General features: G+C 47.2%; 3 protein-coding genes across 7 annotated transcripts in view; 1 reads left to right on the top strand and 2 right to left on the bottom strand.

The window, feature by feature from the left end:
• Positions 1 to 388: 388 nt before the first annotated feature.
• On the top strand, positions 389 to 10217 carry CHRNE (cholinergic receptor nicotinic epsilon subunit). The gene is made up of 11 exons (XM_072638004.1): positions 389 to 607; positions 740 to 784; positions 960 to 1069; positions 1606 to 1761; positions 1917 to 2014; positions 5609 to 5809; positions 6013 to 6127; positions 8174 to 8288; positions 8398 to 8584; positions 8673 to 8791; positions 9179 to 10217. Exons 1-11 carry the CDS (start codon positions 389 to 391, stop codon positions 9326 to 9328), a joined length of 1515 nt encoding a protein of 504 aa, XP_072494105.1. The 3' UTR covers positions 9329 to 10217.
• C2H17orf107 (chromosome 2 C17orf107 homolog) lies at positions 6374 to 7853 on the bottom strand. 2 transcript variants are annotated; one of them, XM_072641311.1, is made up of 4 exons: positions 7699 to 7853; positions 7042 to 7299; positions 6634 to 6923; positions 6374 to 6474 (listed from the first exon to the last, which is right to left on the bottom strand). In XM_072641311.1, exons 1-3 carry the CDS (start codon positions 7762 to 7764, stop codon positions 6669 to 6671), a joined length of 579 nt encoding a protein of 192 aa, XP_072497412.1. In that variant the 5' UTR covers positions 7765 to 7853; the 3' UTR covers positions 6374 to 6474; positions 6634 to 6668. The 2 variants fall into 2 exon arrangements, with proteins under 2 accessions (XP_072497412.1, XP_072497413.1); XM_072641312.1 differs by having other exon boundaries at positions 6374 to 6471.
• Positions 10218 to 10633: 416 nt separating the features above from the next.
• The window catches only part of MINK1 (misshapen like kinase 1), a 64691-nt gene continuing 56288 nt past the window's right edge, over positions 10634 to 19036 (bottom strand). For all 4 annotated transcript variants that reach the window (XM_072641307.1, XM_072641308.1, XM_072641309.1 and 1 more), the window contains 12 exons: positions 18817 to 18983; positions 15715 to 15817; positions 15500 to 15637; positions 15147 to 15255; positions 14260 to 14427; positions 13880 to 14023; positions 13460 to 13594; positions 13053 to 13153; positions 12622 to 12771; positions 12360 to 12519; positions 11992 to 12131; positions 10634 to 11580 (listed from right to left, as the gene is read on the bottom strand). In XM_072641307.1, coding sequence (XP_072497408.1) covers positions 11497 to 11580; positions 11992 to 12131; positions 12360 to 12519; positions 12622 to 12771; positions 13053 to 13153; positions 13460 to 13594; positions 13880 to 14023; positions 14260 to 14427; positions 15147 to 15255; positions 15500 to 15637; positions 15715 to 15817; positions 18817 to 18983 — 1599 coding nt within the window. In that variant the 3' untranslated portion in view covers positions 10634 to 11496. The remainder of the gene's footprint in view (positions 11581 to 11991; positions 12132 to 12359; positions 12520 to 12621; positions 12772 to 13052; positions 13154 to 13459; positions 13595 to 13879; positions 14024 to 14259; positions 14428 to 15146; positions 15256 to 15499; positions 15638 to 15714; positions 15818 to 18816; positions 18984 to 19036) is intronic.

Raw genomic sequence — 19036 nt, 5'->3', positions numbered from 1 at the left:
AGCCAGGAGGCAGATGGAGGGGACTGTGCTCCGGATACTGCTTCTTCAAGGGCTTCTGGGTATGGAGATAGTGGTAACAGGGCAGACACAGAAACAAAAAGATAGAGACAGAGACTGAAAAAAGGAGAAAGACAGATGGAAAGGGAGACAGAGCCAGAAATATAGAGGAAGGAAAGAAGGGAGGGAGAGACAGACAGAGAAACAGAGACACAGAGACAGAGATGGGACAGAGACAGAAAGACGGAGGGACACAGAGATTGTAGACATACATATTCGATAAAGACAAATGGGAGATAAAAACAGAAAGGAAAAGAGAGTCCTAGAGAAAAAGAATCAGGGAAACAAGGAGAAAAAAACACAAGATACACAACGAAACAGAGGTAGAGAAATGGCTGGTTGTAAGGAAGAGGCCCAGGGCCTGTCCTCAGAAGACCTCCTCCCCCACCTCCCATCCTGTCTTGTAGGCCTTGCATGGGGGGAGAATGAAGAACTTCGCCTTTATCAGCATCTCTTTCGTAACTATGACCCTAGCAGACGGCCAGTGAGATGGCCAGAAGAAAGAGTCTCCGTCAATTTCAAGGTCACCTTAACCAACCTCATCTCATTGGTAAGATTCAGCTTCTGCCTTTTTCCTACTCCTCAACCCCTCCCCCTGAACCTTTTATGTGACCCTAAATCCATCTCTGATTTCCCATTAATCTCCTTCCCTCTATATTATTTCTCATTTCAATCTCTTAAGAATGAGAAACAGGAGACTCTCTCAACCAATGTTTGGATTGGAATTGTGAGTAGGGGTTTGGTCATGAGGGCAGAGGGCTGTGGTAGATGATGATCATGGTGGTCCCCATCTCACACCTCTGGGGGAAAACTCTAATACCCCTTAATGATATGATATGTAGAGGAGGGGGCTGCAAAGCAGGGAAAACCTTTATCCCATACTTTTTGCCCAAATCTCCCAGGATTGGATTGACTATCGACTCAACTACAGCAGTATGGATTTTGGGGGCATCACAACCTTGAGAGTTCCTGCCAACCTCGTATGGCTTCCTGACATCGTGCTGGAGAACAAGTTAGGACAAGACACCTGAAACCCTGTAGGGATTGGGGGGAGAGGGGCAGCGGCTGGAAGGTTGAGGGAATTTGAGGTCTAGGAGCCTGAATATCTGAGAAGCTTGTTGCCCCAGAACAACTTCCTTGTTGAAAAGGTAGCTGGGGAGGCGCAGGCCTCCAGTCCTTCCTCAGCAAGTCTCAGATATACAGGCAGCCCAGAGGACATTGTTCTCTGAGTCAGACCAGACCACCACAAACTCCCATATATCCCCTAGGCTGGGGACCTGGACAACTGAAGTCGGTCCTCAAGGACTTGGGCAACTGGAGAAAACTGTATACTTTAGGGAGGGGGTTGGATGCCTGAAACCCTGAAGGGACTGAGGAGCTGGCAGGACCTGGGCACAAGAGGATTTAGGGGGCTGGGACTCCTGGATCCCTTGGTACAGGTGGTGGGCGTACTGAAGGTTGGTGAATTGGGTCAGAAGAGCCCCAGATGGGGTTGGGGTACCAAGCAGCAGCTGTACATCAGAGGCTTGGGTTTCTCTGTGTTGATAGCATAGATGGCGTGTTTGAAGTGGCCTACGAGGCCAATGTGCTGGTGAGTGAGGGCGGTTTTGTGAGCTGGCTCCCCCCAGCCATCTACCGAAGCACCTGTGCAGTGGAAGTTGCGTATTTCCCCTTTGACTGGCAAAACTGCTCCCTAGTTTTTCGGTAGGACAAGGGTGGGTAATGGGGGTGGGTTTTTGAAGGGGGCGAGTACTGGGAGGAGTGGGGTGTTGGGATCAGGAGACCAGGCTAGAGTGTGAATTGGGGGGGGCAGGAATATGTGGAGGGCACTGACCCATTCTCCAGAACTGCCTCCTAAGGTCTCAGACATACAGCGCTGCAGAGGTGGAAATTGTCTTCTCGGAAGAGTCTGGCGAGATTCTAAACAAAATCCAGATTGATGAGGAGGCCTACACGGGTAACAGTCCAGTACGGGGGCTTTTCAGGGGCACTGGGAAGGAAACACTGCTATGGAACGGTCCCATTTATGGGAACAAGTGATGTTATTCCAATCATTCAATAATTAAGTGCCTACTGGATGGTGTTGGACCCTGGGGATGCAAATACAAATGAAAATCCCTATTTGCAAGGAGTTTACATTCTAATAGTGGAGCCAAGTACACCCACTGAGAAACATTTATTAAGTCCCAGCTATGTACCAGGCATTCTGCTAAGTTATGGGGATATAAAAAGAGGCAAAGGACAGTCATTTCAAGGAGCTTAGATTAGGTGAGACAACGTACAAATATAGGAAAGCAAGGAGGAATAGGATATATTCCAGTATAGGACAAATAGAAATAATGAAGAGAGAATTAAGAGAGTATGTATGTGTATATACAGAATGTAAAGATAACACCAATTAAAAATAATTAAAAGCAAGTTTGGGAAAGAAAAACTAAATAGAGGCATTTATAATTTATCCTAGAAGCCACTGGAATTTATGGAATAGAGAATGCATTGTCAATCAATCAGCAAATATGTGTCAGGCATTGTGCTAAAGCAAAATGGAGACAAAGCCAAAAAAGAAACAGTCCTTGCCCTCAAGCTACTTACATTCTATTGGGGCAACAAATGTTGGAGGAGACACTAAGAGCAACTGGATTGGGAAAGTTCCTCGTGTTTAAAGTTACCTTTCAGCTGAACTCTGAAGAAGGCTTGGGGTTCTGAAAGGCAGAGAGGAGGAGGGAGAGCATGTCAGTTTTGGGCAAACAGTTGTTTGTGCATAGATTAGTGATTTCATAAACAATGGTCTTTTTGTATTTTGCTATGTGTATAGAAATACTCTGTGTGTGTGTGTGTGTGTGTGTGTGTGTAAGTTCAGAATTTAAAAGTGAGCAAAGAATCTGGAAATGGAATGTTCTGTGTGAGGAAGGGGAAAAGAGGGAATAAGCACTCACTAAGCACCTACTATGTGCCAGGGACAGGGCTAAATACTTTATAAATATGTCATTTGATCCTCACAATAACCCTGTGAGGGAGGTCTTGTTATTCTCATTTTACAATCCAGGAAACTGAGTCAGACAGATGTTAAGTGACTTGTCCCTACAGCTAGCATCTGGGGTCAAATTTGAACACAGGTCTTCCTGATTCCAGGCCCTGCACTCTTTACACTTCACCACCAATGGATATAGGGGTAACAAGTAAACCATTTAGTCCAGTATGTAAAAGGGAATAACCTGTAATAAACCTGGAAAAAACAGGCTGGAAGCAGATAGTGAAGGACTTTAAAAGCCAAGCAGAGGTGTTTGTATTTTTTCCTTGAGGAGAGAGGGAACAGTGAAGCTTATAGAGCATTAGAGTGACAGGGTCACTTTGGCAACTGTCTGTTGAGGACTGATTAGAGGAAAGTCTAAGAGACAAGGAGATCAATGTGGAAGCTATTTCCGTAGTCACACAGGTGACTATTGCTTAGATGCTGAAGGCCTGAACCATAGTGGTGGCTTTGTGAGTGGACAAGATCTTGAGAAGGCAGAATTTGCAAGAAAAGAAAGTGACCGAAAATGGGAATGAGGAAGACGGAGGAGTAAAGAATGACTCTAAGATAGTGAACTTGAATGGATGTTACCATTGGCATAAATAGGGAAGTAAAGAAGAGGTAACTTTTAGAGAAAAGATAAATTCTCTTTTGAACATAGGATGGATGGTAGGATCATACCTTTAGTTCTGGAATGGAGTTTACAGGTAATCAAATCCAATCCCAGCACTTTACAGCAAAGGGAACTGAGGTCCTGAGGGTGACTTGCCCCAAGTCATAAGGTGGCAATGCTAGTATTTGAACCTATGTGCTCTGACTTCCAAATCCAGTGGTTTTTTTTTTTACTGTACCACACTGCCTATGGGGTTTCTTTTTGGAAATATCTTCCAGGTAGTTGGGAATGTGAGACTTGGGTTTAGAAGGAAAAATAGGGTTGGATTTGACAGTCAACTGCTTAGAAATGACATTGAACCTACAGGAGTTGATAAATCACTGGGAGAGAGTAAAGAGAGAAGATGGGAGTGGGACATGGCTGACTGATTATGCAGCAAAGGAGTCTGAGGAGTAGCTAGACAGGCAGGAGGAGAAACAAGAAAGTGTGATGCCATAAAAATTCAAAGACAAAAGAACTTCTGGAAGGAGAGGTTGATCAGTGATGTCAAATGCTGTGGAGAGGTCAAGAAAGACAAAAGATTGATAAAAGGCCATTTGATTTGGCAGTTAAGAGATCATAATTTTGTAGAGAACAGTTTCAGGTTGAGTGATGATGAAAGTTAAAAGGAAGATTACAAAGGGTGGAGAAGTGAGAAAGTTGGTGGTAGTGAAAGTGATGCCAAAAAAAGAAAGAAAAGCTAAACATTTAAAATATACAGGAGAGAGAAGGGGGAAGTTCAGAAGGAGACATAGACAAGCAGGACGGTACAGGCACTAGTGTTAAGTTTAATATGCCCATTTAAAAGCTATGTAATAGACATTCAGTTTTACAATGGTAGTGAAAACAGCATTTATCTGGGAGTCGATGCTTTTTTCTTCATGTAAGGGGGGATTTTTTGCTCATAAAATAATAAACTAATAATAAAATTATAAATATCTGATGATATAGTAATAAACTAAATAAAAATAAAAGGAGAGGAATTGGATTCAATGGGAATTTGTGAAAAGGAAGGAATATGTCAAAGGAAGGAGAAAAGTCATCTGTCCACCAGAGAGTGGAGTAAAAGAGGAAAGAGTGGAGAGTGTCAGGGAGTTTTGAGAGGTAACTTCTAAAGGTGCTCACAGGAAGTGATTGCCTGGAACGATTACCTTTCAAGGGGCTGTGTGGGAGCTTGAAAAGGTTTAAGGGCACTTAGATAAATCAGCAAATCTCTCCAAAAACATAGAATCATTACTGGACTCCTGTTTCATGTAGTAAAGCCTACCGTTCAGCAACTCAAAATTTTAAAAGCTCTACGAACAGATTTCGATATCACTTTTAGGTTTACAAAGTACTTTCTCCACAAGAGATTGAAGCAATGCCATTATCATTCCCCATTTTATAGAAGAGTAAGCTGAAATTCAGAGCGATTACACTGTGTGACCTCAGGCAGGACCCTTCCCTTCTCTGGTGAAGTGGAACTAAATCTTGAAGGTCCCTCCCAGCTCTGACGCTAGATAGTGGATAGCGATTTGCCCAGGGTTACACGACTGGACTAGAAAGTGGTAAAACAAACTGAAACCTGTTTTCCGACTCTAAAACAAGTAGCTCCTTCCCCTACTCCTAGGCTGCCTCTTTTGACCAACATCATTAACCACCATGAGTCTAGCGGGTCATGCTCTCCCCACTGTTACAGACCTAGCTCACTTTGGTGATCGAATCCTTTCGCAAGTACTAGATCTGTCTTCACAACCTCTCCACCCTCAACAAGTCTTTCAGCTCGAGGGGCCAGATGTGGTTTCAGTCTGTGTGTATTCCCTGAACCGCTACCCCTGGCATAGTACTAAGCATGTGTGACAAAGGTGGCAAACAAGGGTGGACTGACTGAGCTCCCTCATCCGCAGAGAACGGCGAGTGGGCTATCGACTTCTGTTCTGGGCAGATCTGGCACCATGACGACCGCCCGGTGGATGCCGCAGGGAACCTCGAAGTCATCTACACGCTCATCATCCGCAGGAAGCCCCTTTTCTACATCATCAATATCATCGTGCCCTGTGTCCTCATCTCGGGCCTCGTACTCCTAGTCTACTTCCTTCCCGCACAGGGTAACGGGACCCGGGGGCCAGAGCTGCACACAAATTCTCCCACTGCTGCAGATGGCCTTCTTCACTCCATTCAGTCATAGTTAAAGGATGGCCCCAGCAGCCCCCTGGCGTATGGAGATAGGGTGGTCGGGGTGTGTGTGTGTTGTTGGGCTGGGGGTGGGAGGATAGAGCAGAACCAGAACTCACACCGCAATCCTTTCCAGCTGGTGGGCAGAAGTGCACAGTCTCCATCTCGGTCCTCCTGGCCCAAACAGTTTTCCTGTTCCTCATAGCGACAAAAATCCCAGAGACTTCTCTGAGCGTTCCTCTGTTGGGGAGGTAAGTGGGGCAAGAGGCTGGATCTGAGCCTAGGGAATGAGGCCAGGAGGAAGGGACAGATCAACGGAAAGGGAGAGGGGGACGGGAAGTGAAAAGATGAGCCAAGAGGAAAGCTGGGCTGAAGAGTGAACAGTTGTCTAGGGGTGGGCGAGAAAATTGAGTCTGTAGGCAAGGGGGCGGAGTCAGGGAGGGGTAAAACCCGAGCCTTGTGAGGAGGGATTAGCAACTAGAGAAAAGCAGAGAACCTGGCTTTCCCCACTGCTTTATTTGCGATGGTGGTGAGTCTACAATTCCCCGGATACCCTTCTTCACCTCAGTTTCATCTCGAGCCTTCCGGAGTGTTCCTGCTAAAGGAGTGGCTAACTGAGTGTCTCCAACCGATCCACGGTCCCCAGACCCCGGGAGCATCCCCCTCCTCCCGCTTTATTCCTGCCTCCCACTTGCTCTCCAAGTTTCTTCTCACCCACATCCCCACTTGGAGGCCCCGCGGTCCGATCTTAACTCACGCGTTTCTCTCTGCCCGGCCCAATGCGCCAGGGCCCTAGGGGCGAAGCTGTCCTCCTGGGGCACTGTGAATCCCCGTAAATCCCAAGCCTACCGGGCAGCAGAACCGAGCTCCACGGAGGAGGAGCTGCGCGCTAGCTCTGGACGCGGCTCCCGCCTCTCTCACGCCCCGCCCTGCGGCCAAAGCCACTCGGGCCAGCGCGTGGCCAGGGTTCCCCGAACTCAGATGGTGGAGCTGGCCGCTGCAGCCACAGAGGCGCCGAGTTCCCAGCTGTAGCCATAGGACTGAGATCTGAGGAGAAGGGCAGGGTACACAGTGAACTCCCACCGTTACCCTACACATCCCCGCCCCGCCCCCGTCAGTCTTTTTGCTGACAAAGCAACCCTTCCTTTTCCTTCCCACTCCTCACCTGCAGCAAGGTGGTTCCAAAGCTCAAGGCACTTCCCATTGCCTCTCTCAGCACCAGCCCTAAGGAGGGTTCTGGAGAGGGTGGGGAGCCGTGTGACTCCATCTTCACTCCTTCCCCCTCTTCTGGCAGCTCCCCTTCCTCCCCGTCCTGGCCCCCAGGCCCCAGAGGCCTCAGCTTCTCCAGCCTGATCTCCAGATACTCATGGGCAGCAGCCAGGGCCAACTCCAGGGAGCATAGAAATGGAGGCCTGAGGGCCACCTGGTGTTGGGGTGAGAGAAGTCACCAAGAACGTCTGGGGGAAGGGGAGTTTGGGAGTCATCAGAGGGTTAATTTCCGGATTGAGGGCCATCCGCAGATTATAAAGTCATTCCAAGGTCAGAACACACTAATCACTGAATAAAACCTAAAATAGAATGTTAGTACTGGAAGGAATCTTAGTCATCAACTACATCCAAACCCTTCGATTGAAGTGTTTGCTGCTGTGCTTAGATGAATGGGTTTTTAGGAAAAGAGGTAACTCTAGTTAGAAGTTCACTAGTAGGTTTTGGGAGAAGAACCTGGGGATCAAGGGAGAAACAAGGTAATGGAAGGGTCAAAGAAAGGCTCCGAGAGCCCAAAGGGGCCAAAGAACTATTGGGCTCCCTGGTGGGCCCTCACCTGTGAGGAGCTGTGATAGCGATAGATCCATAGCAGAGCGTCGAGGGAGCCCGAGGACCCCTTCATAGATGAGGCCGCTTCTCTAGGGCAGAGTCAGAATGTAGGGCAATTATGCTACTCTCACTTGGGAGAAGCTGCCGGGAGGGTAGGAGCTTTCAGATCCTCAAGGAACACAATTTTAGGGCTGTCAGGTCCTATCCTACCCCGAACCACAAATGCTGCATTGTGAGGGAGGAAAGAGGGCATGAGACGGTGATGGTGATGTAGAGCTGTCCCAGCAGGCAAGTGCCTTTTGGAAATGGTGGTTTAAGTTTTCGGCGTTGAGGTGGCAGGAGGGGGATTATAATTTAGTCTCGACTGTGATGTCACCTTCAGATTGAGGGAATTGTAACCCTTCTTCCCTCCTCTCCTTGCCTTGGGTGGGAGACAAAAAGGATGAGGACACTATAAGGCACTTCCGTCTCCCTTATCTCAGGTATCTCATTTTCGTCATGGTGGTGGCGGCACTGATTGTCATGAATTGCGTCATCGTGCTCAACGTGTCCCTACGGACGCCAAACACTCATGTTATGTCCCCTCGGTTACGTTATGTAAGCCTTTGGGGGTGACGGGGCTTTTGTATAAACGTGTGTAGCAAGGCGGGTTAAGGGTAAAAGACTGGACAGACTGGAGAAATCCCGCGGATCTCCCGTCCCCCAGGTTTTCTTAGAGCTGTTGCCAGATCTTTTGGGTTCTAGTTCACCTCCACCGGCGCCAGGAGCGGGTTCTTCCCAACGTAGGGCTTCCTCCCTGGGAATTCTACTCCGTGCGGAGGAACTGATCCTGAGAAAGCCCCGGAGTGAGCTGCTGTTCGAAGGGCAGAGACATCGGCATGGGCCAGGTCCAGGTGACAGGGTCATTGGAGGTCGAGGGGTGTGCGACAGCTTTGAGTTTAAAGAGGTCTTTAATACCCCCTTTTCCTCCCTCTCTCCCAGCTGTCTCCACTGCCACCCTATGTCAGAGCCTGGGAGCTGCTGCACCAGAGATTCGTTGCTGTGTACAGGCGGTGAACTTCTTAGCGGAAAGCATGCGGGAGCAAGAAGACTCTGGAGAGGTAGGGAAGGTTTAGGACCAAGGGTCTATGAGCCAGGCGAGGGATGCAAAGAAAATCGAAAGGCAATCCCTACTTTCAAAGAGCTCCACAGTCTAAAGGCAAACAAGACATAGGATAAATTGGAGATAACACCGAGGGAAGGCACTAGCATTAAGGGGTTTAGCAAATGTTTCTTGCGGAAGACATGACTAGCTTGAAGGAAAGCAGAAATGAAGAGATCTAGACATTGGGGACAGCTAGAAAAAAATGCCCAGAGACTGACAGTGTCTAGTGGGAGGACCAGAAGGAAGGTTAGTGTCACTGGTGTGCTTTGAGCTTTCCTGGGTTACTTGGCTGAGTCTGGGTGCTTAGGTAGATCAGACTTAGTGCCTGTTACCCCTTCTTCAGGAAGTTTCCAGCTGGGTCCTCGTGGGAAAGGCCTTGGACAACCTCTGCTTCTGGGCAGCCCTGGTGCTCTTTGGGCTTGGCACGTGCATCATCTTTCTTGGGGGTCATCTGAACCGAGTGCCTGACCTGCCCTTCCCCCCTTGTATGTAGACTCCTTTTGGACCAGCAGGCGCATAACCCTAAGACTCAGCTTCCACCCTGGATGGGTCTCTTCATCTTGACCTTTGTAGGCCAATCCTATCATGAAATAAATCCTCCAGTGACCAGTCACTAAGGGTTCCCACATTTCACTTCACCCTCCCCCAAAACCTTTGCTGGGTGTCTAGATTTGAGCTGACCTCAGTCTCCTTTACTGAGTTCTTTTCAGTCCATTGACAACTCACACTGAGGCTTCTCTCTTCTATGACACAAGGACGTTAGTCACCCCCTACCCCTGGTCTCCCATCAAATCCCCTGAATCATGACCAAAGGAAGGCCACTAAGCCTGTATTAAAGTCTCTTTTCCCAGTAAATGAGAGTTTGAATATCAATCAGCCTGCCAGTTTCCCAGGCACTTCCTCCTTCCTCCCCCTCCAGAATCAATACCAACAACAGTAGTGGCTAGGATGTATGTAGTGCTTTCATGTTTGCAAAGCCCTCTGCATGGTGGCTCAACTGATCCTCACAACTATTATCTCCATTTTAAGGATGAGTAAACAGAGGTAGAGAGAGGCTACATGACTTGTCCCAGGGTCACACAGGTCGTGTGTCTGAGGCAGGGTTTGAAGTAATCTCTTTCCTGTTTCCACACACTCTCCACTGAACCATCAAACCTTGACCTGAACACTGCCGAGTGTAGGTTCCCAGTTCTCCTCTCCCCCACGACAAAACATCCCATCTTGCTTCACCCAGACAACCCTACAAAAGCCAGAATGTGTGCACTGCTGGCTGTGGCCCTTCTTCCACAGGATACACAGTGGACCTGACCTGTTTCCATCTTCCCTGACTGCCCCCTGTATCATATTCCTCCTCAATAAATCTTGCTTCTGTTAACTCTCTACTGAACAGTATTTTGTCTTAATGGTCTCTGACCTTCTCGCCATGTCTTTTCCATTCCAGTGAGATGGGAAGCCCTGCCCTTTTTCTACCAGGCTTATGAGGCCCATTCAGCCTGATGGTTAGCAGAGGTTAGAGGCAGGGAAAAGGAGAGTAATCAGAGCCTTCTAGAAGAAATTAGAGAATTATGGGTATTTCCTCCCTATCTCCCTTCCATGAATGTTGCTGTCTTCTTCCCTCAACTCTGACACATTCCAATCCCATACAAATATTCCTGGCTTCTGTTCACTTGATTCATTTATCTTGCAGTCTATTCTAATCACTGCCTCTTCATTATGGAGTTAGTTATTGAGCATATCTTTGTACTTGTAATTTGATACTGGTTTCACTGAGTAAAAAAGCAATGGGAATAGAAGAAGCTGATTGAATTCTGTCTTTATTAACAAATGAGGTTTCCAAGGCCACTACATTGAGATTGGGGGCAGGGAATAGGGTGAAGGGGGCTACTTGCTGCTCACACTATATACAAATGCAAGCAAGGTAGGGATGGTGGGTAGATGAGAGCAGTAGCCAGCCCCATGGCGCCCCCATCAAGGAAGAACATTGGAAGAAAGGAAAGGAGGAATAATATTGTAAAGGGGGAGGAATATTTTGGCTGGCTGCCCCCCTCCCCATTCCCTGGAGGTGGGGGGGAGATGATTAAAGTGCTTTCAGAGAGTGATGAGGAAATGGTCCCTATGGACCACCTCCCCCCCTTCCCTGGGAGTGACTGGTGACCTCCGTCTCTATGCCACCCCCCCAGGGTCTGGTACATTCATTGGGGGAGTCAGTCCCCCTGGCGTGCAAAAAAAGGGGCCCTGGGACTCTGCCCTAGACAGCAGCAGTAGAATGAAGGGAGGCATCCCCAAGCACTTTCCTCTTTGGTGGGGGCAAAAGAAGGGGGGAAAGGGGCTGGTTCCCAAATAATTTCTGGTGGGAGGGAGCTGTACCTCTACCCAGAAGTGGGGGATGGGCAGGCACAGTTTTTTAAGAGAAAACATCTTGAGAGCAGGAAAAAGGAGGTCACGTGATCACAAAAAGCTTCAGGGGTCATAGGTCACGTTCCCAGCAGGCTCCAGTGAATCAAACTAAAAAAAAGCAAAAGCCCAGGGAGGATAGAGAGGGAAAGGCCTGGGAAGCCTGGCTTTCTGTTGTTGTTGGTAGGGATGGGGGGGGTAAAACGTGGGTTATATGTCCAGTGTGGACATATACCCCACCTACCCCTACTCAGCCTGGGGTCCCCATCACCAGTTCATGATGCAGTTACGGTTGAGGGTCATGAAGTAAACTTGGCTGCTACCTCCAGAGCGAACTGAGGCAAAAAACACCTGCAGGTTGGGGAAATAGAGGGAATGGATGGATTAGGGATGGCGGTAGTTTCATGTGCTGTTGAAGTCTAGGAGGAACAAGGCTCCTGGTGAGGTGAGTCTCTTCTTCCTAGCAGTGCGCACGGGCAAAAAGTCTGAAGAGAATCATTTGGGTTTATAAAAGAGAGCCAGAGGAGGGTGGGGTGGAGTGGGACTAAAGCTCTGTCTGCGGTAGCAGTTAGTTGGCAGGCTACTAGAGCTAAAATCTCTGAAGAAGTGACCCATCTCTGGAACCCCAATTCCCTCAGCTTTAGCTCTATTTTCCCTAGAAGCACTGACCACAGGCCTCATGGAATGTTACTCTATCATTCAGGGAAAAGAAGGTGGTCAGTGGCAATTGTGGGGGTGGCAAGAGGTCTATGAAACTCCCACCTTGTCATTCCTCTCACACAGGAATTTGAGTCTCTGTGCTCGCTTGTGCATGAAGACTCCATCCAAATGCCCTGTTTCCACGGAGCGGATCTCAATGGCCTTCTCACCCCAGCCCATGATTTGGTTGGAGCAGATGTAGGCTTCCAGAGAGGAAAGAGGATGTCAAAGACAATGGAGTGGCCTGGTTCCATTTTACAATACAAACCCTTCTATCTAGGGCCCCCCCTTCCCTATTTCCCTAGGATGTTTCAGGAATGGAAACTTCTAGGGAAAAGGTCATGTAGCTCCTAGGGAGAGAAAAAGAGGGAATGGGAGCTGAAGACTGGACTGAGCTCTGGGAACAGCTTGAAGGGTGGACTGAAGCTCACCTACAGAGGTAGGCATTTCTCCCCACTGCAAGACCACATCCTTGATGATCCGGCCATAAGTATTGACATATACACCCTCATCCTCATAGCAAAGAAGCATCTCCATGCCTTCAGCATTTGGAAGGAAGATGATGGCGTGAGGGGTTATCTGGCTCTGGATCTGTAGGGGATTGAGAAGTAATTAAATCCAAACACTAACTCTGCTTCTTTCTCAGGCCCCTAGACCCCCTTAAAGACTTAGCCACTTTTCCCACGAGCTCACATGCACTGGGATGTAGATATCGTAGCTGTTCCCTGAGTCCACATCAACAGCATGGAAGCCAGCACTAGAGCCATAGATGACCTTGAGCCGCTGCCCCTCCTCCACCGTCAGGTCAACCAGCAGTGGCCGGTGAGGGAGGTCAGCAAAGGACTGAAGGGGACAGGGCAGTTCAGGGCGAGGAGTGGATATGGGATGGGGAAGGGGCTGGGGCTGGGAAGATGTGGAGAGGATGAAATGGGCCTGGGGCTAAGAGGCAAGAGGGATGGGAGTGGACAGTTGAGAACAAGATTGAGGTGCTGGAGATGGGGAGTATGGGGAGTAGAAGGGAACAGTAAAAGCCCTGTAAAAGAAAAATTGGGGAGGGAGTGGGGGATTCAGAGTGAGAATATGGGACTTGGGGGAAGAGAAGGGATGTGGCTGGTAGGTGTTACCTTGAAAGCCATGAATTTATGGTAGGGCTTGGGGGCCCAAGCATACACCTCCACTGAGTTCTTCAGGGCAATTACCAGGAACTTAATGCGTTCGTATTTCACTGAGGAAAGTGGGGTGGGGATGTTGTATGAGAAGGGTACAGTCAGGTGAATATGCACCTTTATAACTGCCTTCCCAATTCTCCTTTAAATGCTTCCCCACTGTTTCAGCTACAAGCCCTCTGAGATCTTGAATGTAGAGTGAAATGTTCATCATGTGGTAGGTAGTGTTCCCCTCCCTATATTCCATCCCTCCGATAGGATAGTGTTCACTTCCTGTGTCCCCTCCCCTTTGCCTTCCCACTGCTGACATGGTACCATCCACCCTTTGTTGCCCCTTACAATGCCCAGTGAAATTTCCCTCTCACCAACTCGGTAGTGCCCACAGCCCTCCATGTCCCCCACAGTAGTCCATCCCTGTTTCTTCTCCACCTCTGGGTCATTGTGTAGGATCTTGTTCCGGAGCCAGGATAGGTAGTAAACTCGAAGCTTATTCCTTTTCCCTGGTGGTGGTACATGAAATATACCCTTTTTAAGAGCCAAACTTCTTCCCCTGCCCCCACATCTATGCTAATGTTACTGCACTTGACGAATTCATGTCACTTCCTTCTGCCCCGCCCCTACCACCTTCCCCCTTCCCATTCCCTTGTCAATATCAAGATTTGATGAGAGGGTTTAATTCTTTCTTTAGCTCAAATCCACAGCATTTGAGATAGCAGAAGTTGATTCCTTCCAACTTCTAACTCCGTCTCCCAAACATCTCTTCCTTCTACCCACTCTTCAGATACCTGAGATGGTGATGAGCAGGTTAAGCCCTTCCAGGACATCCATTTGTTGGAATCGTCTCCGCCCGATGAGCCCATACACTTTCCCCTGCCCACTTCGATCCAGCAACATCAATCCATTCTCTGTGCCTACCAGCAAGTTCACACCTGAAGCACAAATCCCCATATCACCCAGTGAGAGGGGAATGGGGTCTTTCTCCCCCTCAACTTCTAATTTAAGACCAATATGCCAGGAATCACACTCTCCCTTCCTTCTAATTAAGGAGGGAGAGACATATGGGACTCATTTATGTACTCCAATAAATGGACTTATTTCACCCCCTGCTAGGGGGTGATTTCCCCAGCTTAGGTCTAGCATCTTCCCATCTCCCATTTATACTTACCCCACAGGGCAGCACAGAGGATCTCTGAGTTAAATCGTTTCTTATACTTTCGAATTTCAGGGGTGTCACTGTGGGGCCGAGTGTTAGTGGGGTTCACGTTGACCACAGAGCCTTTTCGAACCTCATACTGCAACTGCTCCAGACGCCCACCCTCTCTACCCACCAGGGCTGCAGGGAGAGAAGAAGTTGATGAGGGCCATAAGACCCCAAACAGGACCACAGATTTAAATAGACCGGAAAGGGACCTTGGAATTTAAGTACTACAACCTTCTAATTTTACAGATGAAAAAACAAAAAACAAAAATGAAAACTGCTTTTCCCACTGTACCATACTGCATCCCTAAAGATCTGTTCTGGACCCTAATCATTTATCCCAGACCGAAAACTCTTTTCTTGACACTGACAAAAATGGTTCAAGATGAAAGAATGATGATTGGGGTAAGAAAAATGGTCCCTTCTCTCCTTTATCTGTCTCCCTATCTCCCTGCACAGCCCTCCCTCACCCAAATCCAAGTCAACTGCAAGTCATCATGGTCCTCTTCGAGAACAAAGGACAAACACAAAAATAACAACTACAAGTCTACAATGTCTTTCCAATGTCTCAGGCTAGTTTCTCCCCAGGGGGCACAGTGGATAGAGTCAGAATGATTCACCTTCCTGAATTCAAATCTGGCCTCAGACACTCACTAGCTGTGTGACCCTGGGCAAGTCACTTAACTCTGTCTCGGTTTCCTCATCTGTCAAATAAGCAGGAGAAGGAAATGGCAAACCACTCCAGTATCTTTGCCCATGAGACCCCAGCTGGGGCAATGAAGCTGGACACAACTGAAAAATGACTCAACAGCATTTCTCCTCAGGGATGGTAACAATGTTTTCGTTATCCTCACCTGTAATGGGGATAGTATCCCCACTGCCTCCTGGCTGGTAAATTCCCAGATCCACAAACATAGTGAAGGAGCTCTTGCCTGGGGCCTTCACCAGGCCACGAGACTGGTACTGTGGAGATAGCATGGTGTGGGCAGAGTTGAACAAGCAGGAATTTCCTTTCTATAGACTTCTGCTCAGGATTTCTACTATGACATTCTATAATCCTTGTCAAATGGCCCCTCTTCCCCACATCTGGATTTCTCAAATTGTCTCTCCCATTCCAGATTTCTCTCACCCCTTTCTATGGCATTTGCTTCAAAATATCTTTTCTCTCCTTGGCCCCTCCACAATTCCCCTTCCCTGCTCCACATACATCACTACTTCCATCTTTAGCTGGGGAGCCCTGGCCTTTGCCACTCTCAGTGGGTGAATGGCTGGGCTGGACCACATCAGGCAAGTTAGTGTAACCATTGCTGTCAGTATGGAGTAGTCCTCGCTCCTCCTCAGGAGTCTGCAGGAAGGAGATGAGTCAGTGCCAGCTTGAACGGGAAGTGAATTGGGTAAGTACGAGGTGGGAGGAGAACTCACCCGTTGAACCACCATGGTGCCTCCTCCGTAGGGGGTCTGGGCCCCAGATAATTCCTCAACATCATGGACAACCATGGTGCTGATACTATCTGTGTCTCCATCACTGTTGGGGAAAAGAAGGCAAGTCAAGGGTTTTTATTCTAGTTCTACCCATCTGTTTCTGAAAGAAGCATCTTGCATTTAAAATTCCAGCATCATTCATATCACAAATACTGAGTGACAATGAATGTAGGCTATAAATATGACTTCCATTATTATTACTGTTATTATTATATAAATATGGCTCTGTCAAAAACTCCCAAATCTGTCCCTACCCCTAACCTCTCCTTCAGGGCTCATATAAAGTGTGTGCTCAATATCTCCACCTGGAGGTAGAAGCACTTAGAATTCACTCTATGTCTCACGTTAAATTCCCCAGCCTTTCATGCCTCTCTTTTCTGTTTCCCTTGATGGTCTCAGTTATCTAAACTCCTAACCTTCTTGTTATCTTTAACAATTCTCTTTCCCATACCCCCCACATAATCAGTTTATAAATTCTATTAATTTTATATTTGAAATATTTCTCACTCAAAAGAATCAAAACCAAATGCTGTGAAATTATGATGATGGGGCCTGGTCCCAAAGAAGAGATAGGAAAATATGCCTCTCTCCCTTCTTTGCTGAGGTGAAGAATGCTACGTGTGAAACACTACATATAATATTGGACTTGGCTAATATGTTGGTTATTTTTGCTCAACTGTTCCTAAAATATTTTTATTTTTGGTTATATTTTTGTTTTGGGAGGGAGAAGAAAACAACGAAAAATGTGGTTGGTGTAAAAACAAAAAAGGTCAATGAATTTTTTTAAGTGTCTCTCACTCCTTTCTTCTTCCCACTCTCATTTCCACTACCTTTGTTCGGGTTTTACCTAGCCTATGTCACTGCCTCCTCATTGCTGTTCCTGTCTCCAGCTCTGTCTTCTACAATCTAGCCTGCATGCCACCTCCTAAGTGATCTTTCTACTTCACTTCTCTCTTAAAAATCTGTGCGCAGTGCTTGGTTAAGAATCATGGGACTCCTACATTCTACCATCATCACAGCTTAGTCTCTGTGGTCCTCTGTACTCAGAATGGATTCCTTTCTGCCCTCCTTCTGTATCTGTAGAAATAAGTCTCACTCCTTTTTCCTTTCTTCCTGTCTCCTTGTCAAGGTTAATCTCTTTCCAAGGGTCCTCTATTCCATCCCTTGCTGTCTTCTCCAGAAAACGGAATCATTAGTCATCTTTTTCTCTCCCATCCCTAACTACCGGTACCCTTCCCATTGCCTCAGAGAAGCCCAAATCTCCTCCATCCTTAAAAGCTTTTACCAGACCCTCCAGCGACCATCCTGCCTCTACTCCCTTTCTCAGCCAAACTTCTAAAAAAAGCTATCTATATCTGAAACCTTCGTTTACATGTCTTTCACTTAACAATTAACAATTCACTTAACAACCTGGCTGCTTCATCACTCAATAGAAATTGCTGTCTCAGAAGTTACCAACTATTTCTAAATGGACAAATTCAATGACCTTTTTCCTCAAATCTCACCCTTCTCAACCTGTTCCATCTGATATTGTAGACCACCAAGATATTCTCTCCTCTATGGGTCTGCATGACAACAACTCTACTTGTCAACAACTCTACTTATCTACTTTACTCCTTGTTAAACCCCTTTGCTGGCTGGCTCATCAGCATCCCTTAACTGTTGATGTTCCTCAAGGTTCTGTCCTAGGCCCTTTTCTCTTCTTTTTCTACATTCTTCTCATGGTGACCATTCAGGTTCCATGATTTAAAAAACCCCAAGTCTTTACCATGAGGTTTAGTCCTATATCACCAATTGTCTATTGGACATTTCAAACTGGAGGTCTCAGAAACATTTTAAACTCAACGTATCACAAAATGAATTCATGTTCTTCCCTAAACCGTTCCACTTCTCCATTTCTATAGATGGTACCACCATCTTTCTGGTCTTCCAGATTCATACCTCAGCATTATCCTGGACTCTCTCTCTCTCTCTTTCTTCTCTTCCTCCCCATATACATCAATCAAATGGCCAAATCTTGCCATTTCTACCTTCACAATATTTCTTTCATCTTTTTCCTCTCCATTCATAGAGTTACCACCTTAGTTCAGGCCCTCATTACTGCTCAATGAGATTATTACAGCAGCCTCTTAATTGGCCTCCCTCCCTCAAACCTCTCACCATTCCAGTCCATCCTACACACTACTGCCAAAGTAATTTTCCTTAAGTGCAAGTCTGATCATGTGACTATACTGCTTCCTATTTTATACCTCCAGCATAAAACATAACCTCCTGTTTAGCTTTTAAAGCTCTACACAACCTAGCCCCAACCTATCTTTCCAGCTTCCCTGGACATCATCCCCTCTTCTGTATTCTGGGACACTGGGATCAAGCCTCTTTGTTGCACACGACACCTTCTCCTGCCTTTGCACTGGCAGACCCCTTGCCTGAAATGTTCTCCCCCTCCTTACCTCTGCCTTATAGAGCCCCTCTTTTTGTTTAAGCTAAAGGTCAAGACCCAATTCCAGTGCCAGATTCTCTGTGAACCCTTCTCAGACTCAGAATGTCACCCAACACTCAGAATGAAAGTGACCCTTCTTTCCTCATGTTTTTTTACACAATTTTGAACTACTCTTTGCACTTATCACAATTATTTGGGGTACATGTTTTCCTCACCCCCAATATACACAATTACATTGTAAACTCCTTGAAAGCAAGGTCTGTGTTGCATCTCTTTTTACATCCCTACCACAAAATGGAAAGCATTGCACAAAGTAGGCACTAATAAACGCCTGCCGAGTGTGCAGGACAAATGACATCTACAAATAATCACAACTCAGAGCAATGCGCAGTAAGGACCATATACATGGGCACTTCAGTGTGAAAAGTCATTCAGAGGGAGTAACTGATCCAACACAGTGGTCATCACTCCTTCAAATAGGGAAATCATCCCTTTTCCAAAACTGTGTCCCTTGTATCCTTGTTCTTCCCCTAACATAGTCATTTGAAGTTTCCTTCCCATTTCTGATTCTGTGCCGTTGCCCTCCTACAGAAACCCCATACCGAATTCCAGGAGCGTCCCTGCTCTCCTCAGAGTGGTCCCCATCTCCTTCCTCCTCTTCATCATCATCACTGCTCTCCACCTCCTCACTAGATGATGAGTAGTCCATGGCTTTCTTGGGAGGCCGAGGGGCCTCATCTGCCATTCGCTCCTTTAGCAGCACAAAGTCCTTAATTGGAGAAAAGAGGAGGATTCAAGGAGGCTGGACAGGGGGTGCTAGTC

The sequence above is a fragment of the Notamacropus eugenii genome, chromosome 2 (assembly GCF_028372415.1).
Source record: "Notamacropus eugenii isolate mMacEug1 chromosome 2, mMacEug1.pri_v2, whole genome shotgun sequence".
Taxonomy (NCBI): Eukaryota; Metazoa; Chordata; class Mammalia; order Diprotodontia; family Macropodidae; genus Notamacropus; species Notamacropus eugenii.
Note: the sequence above shows the minus strand (reverse complement) of the source record. Positions and strands in the feature narration are given on the sequence as shown.

Bases quoted from the DNA above. Each gene is read 5' to 3' on its own strand.
- CHRNE (XM_072638004.1), top strand. From the start codon at position 389: ATGGCTGGTTGTAAGGAAGAGGCCCAGGGCCTGTCCTCAGAAGACCTC. The intron at 2,015-5,608 runs GTAACAGTCCAG...CCTCATCCGCAG, and splicing joins TGATGAGGAGGCCTACACGG to AGAACGGCGAGTGGGCTATC. The intron at 8,792-9,178 runs GTAGGGAAGGTT...CCCCTTCTTCAG, and splicing joins AGCAAGAAGACTCTGGAGAG to GAAGTTTCCAGCTGGGTCCT.
- C2H17orf107 (XM_072641311.1), bottom strand. From the start codon at position 7,764: ATGAAGGGGTCCTCGGGCTCCCTCGACGCTCTGCTATGGATCTATCGC. The intron at 7,300-7,698 runs GTGAGGGCCCAC...CCCCAACACCAG, and splicing joins GCTATCACAGCTCCTCACAG to GTGGCCCTCAGGCCTCCATT. The intron at 6,924-7,041 runs GTGAGGAGTGGG...CCTTCTCCTCAG, and splicing joins TTGGAACCACCTTGCTGCAG to ATCTCAGTCCTATGGCTACA.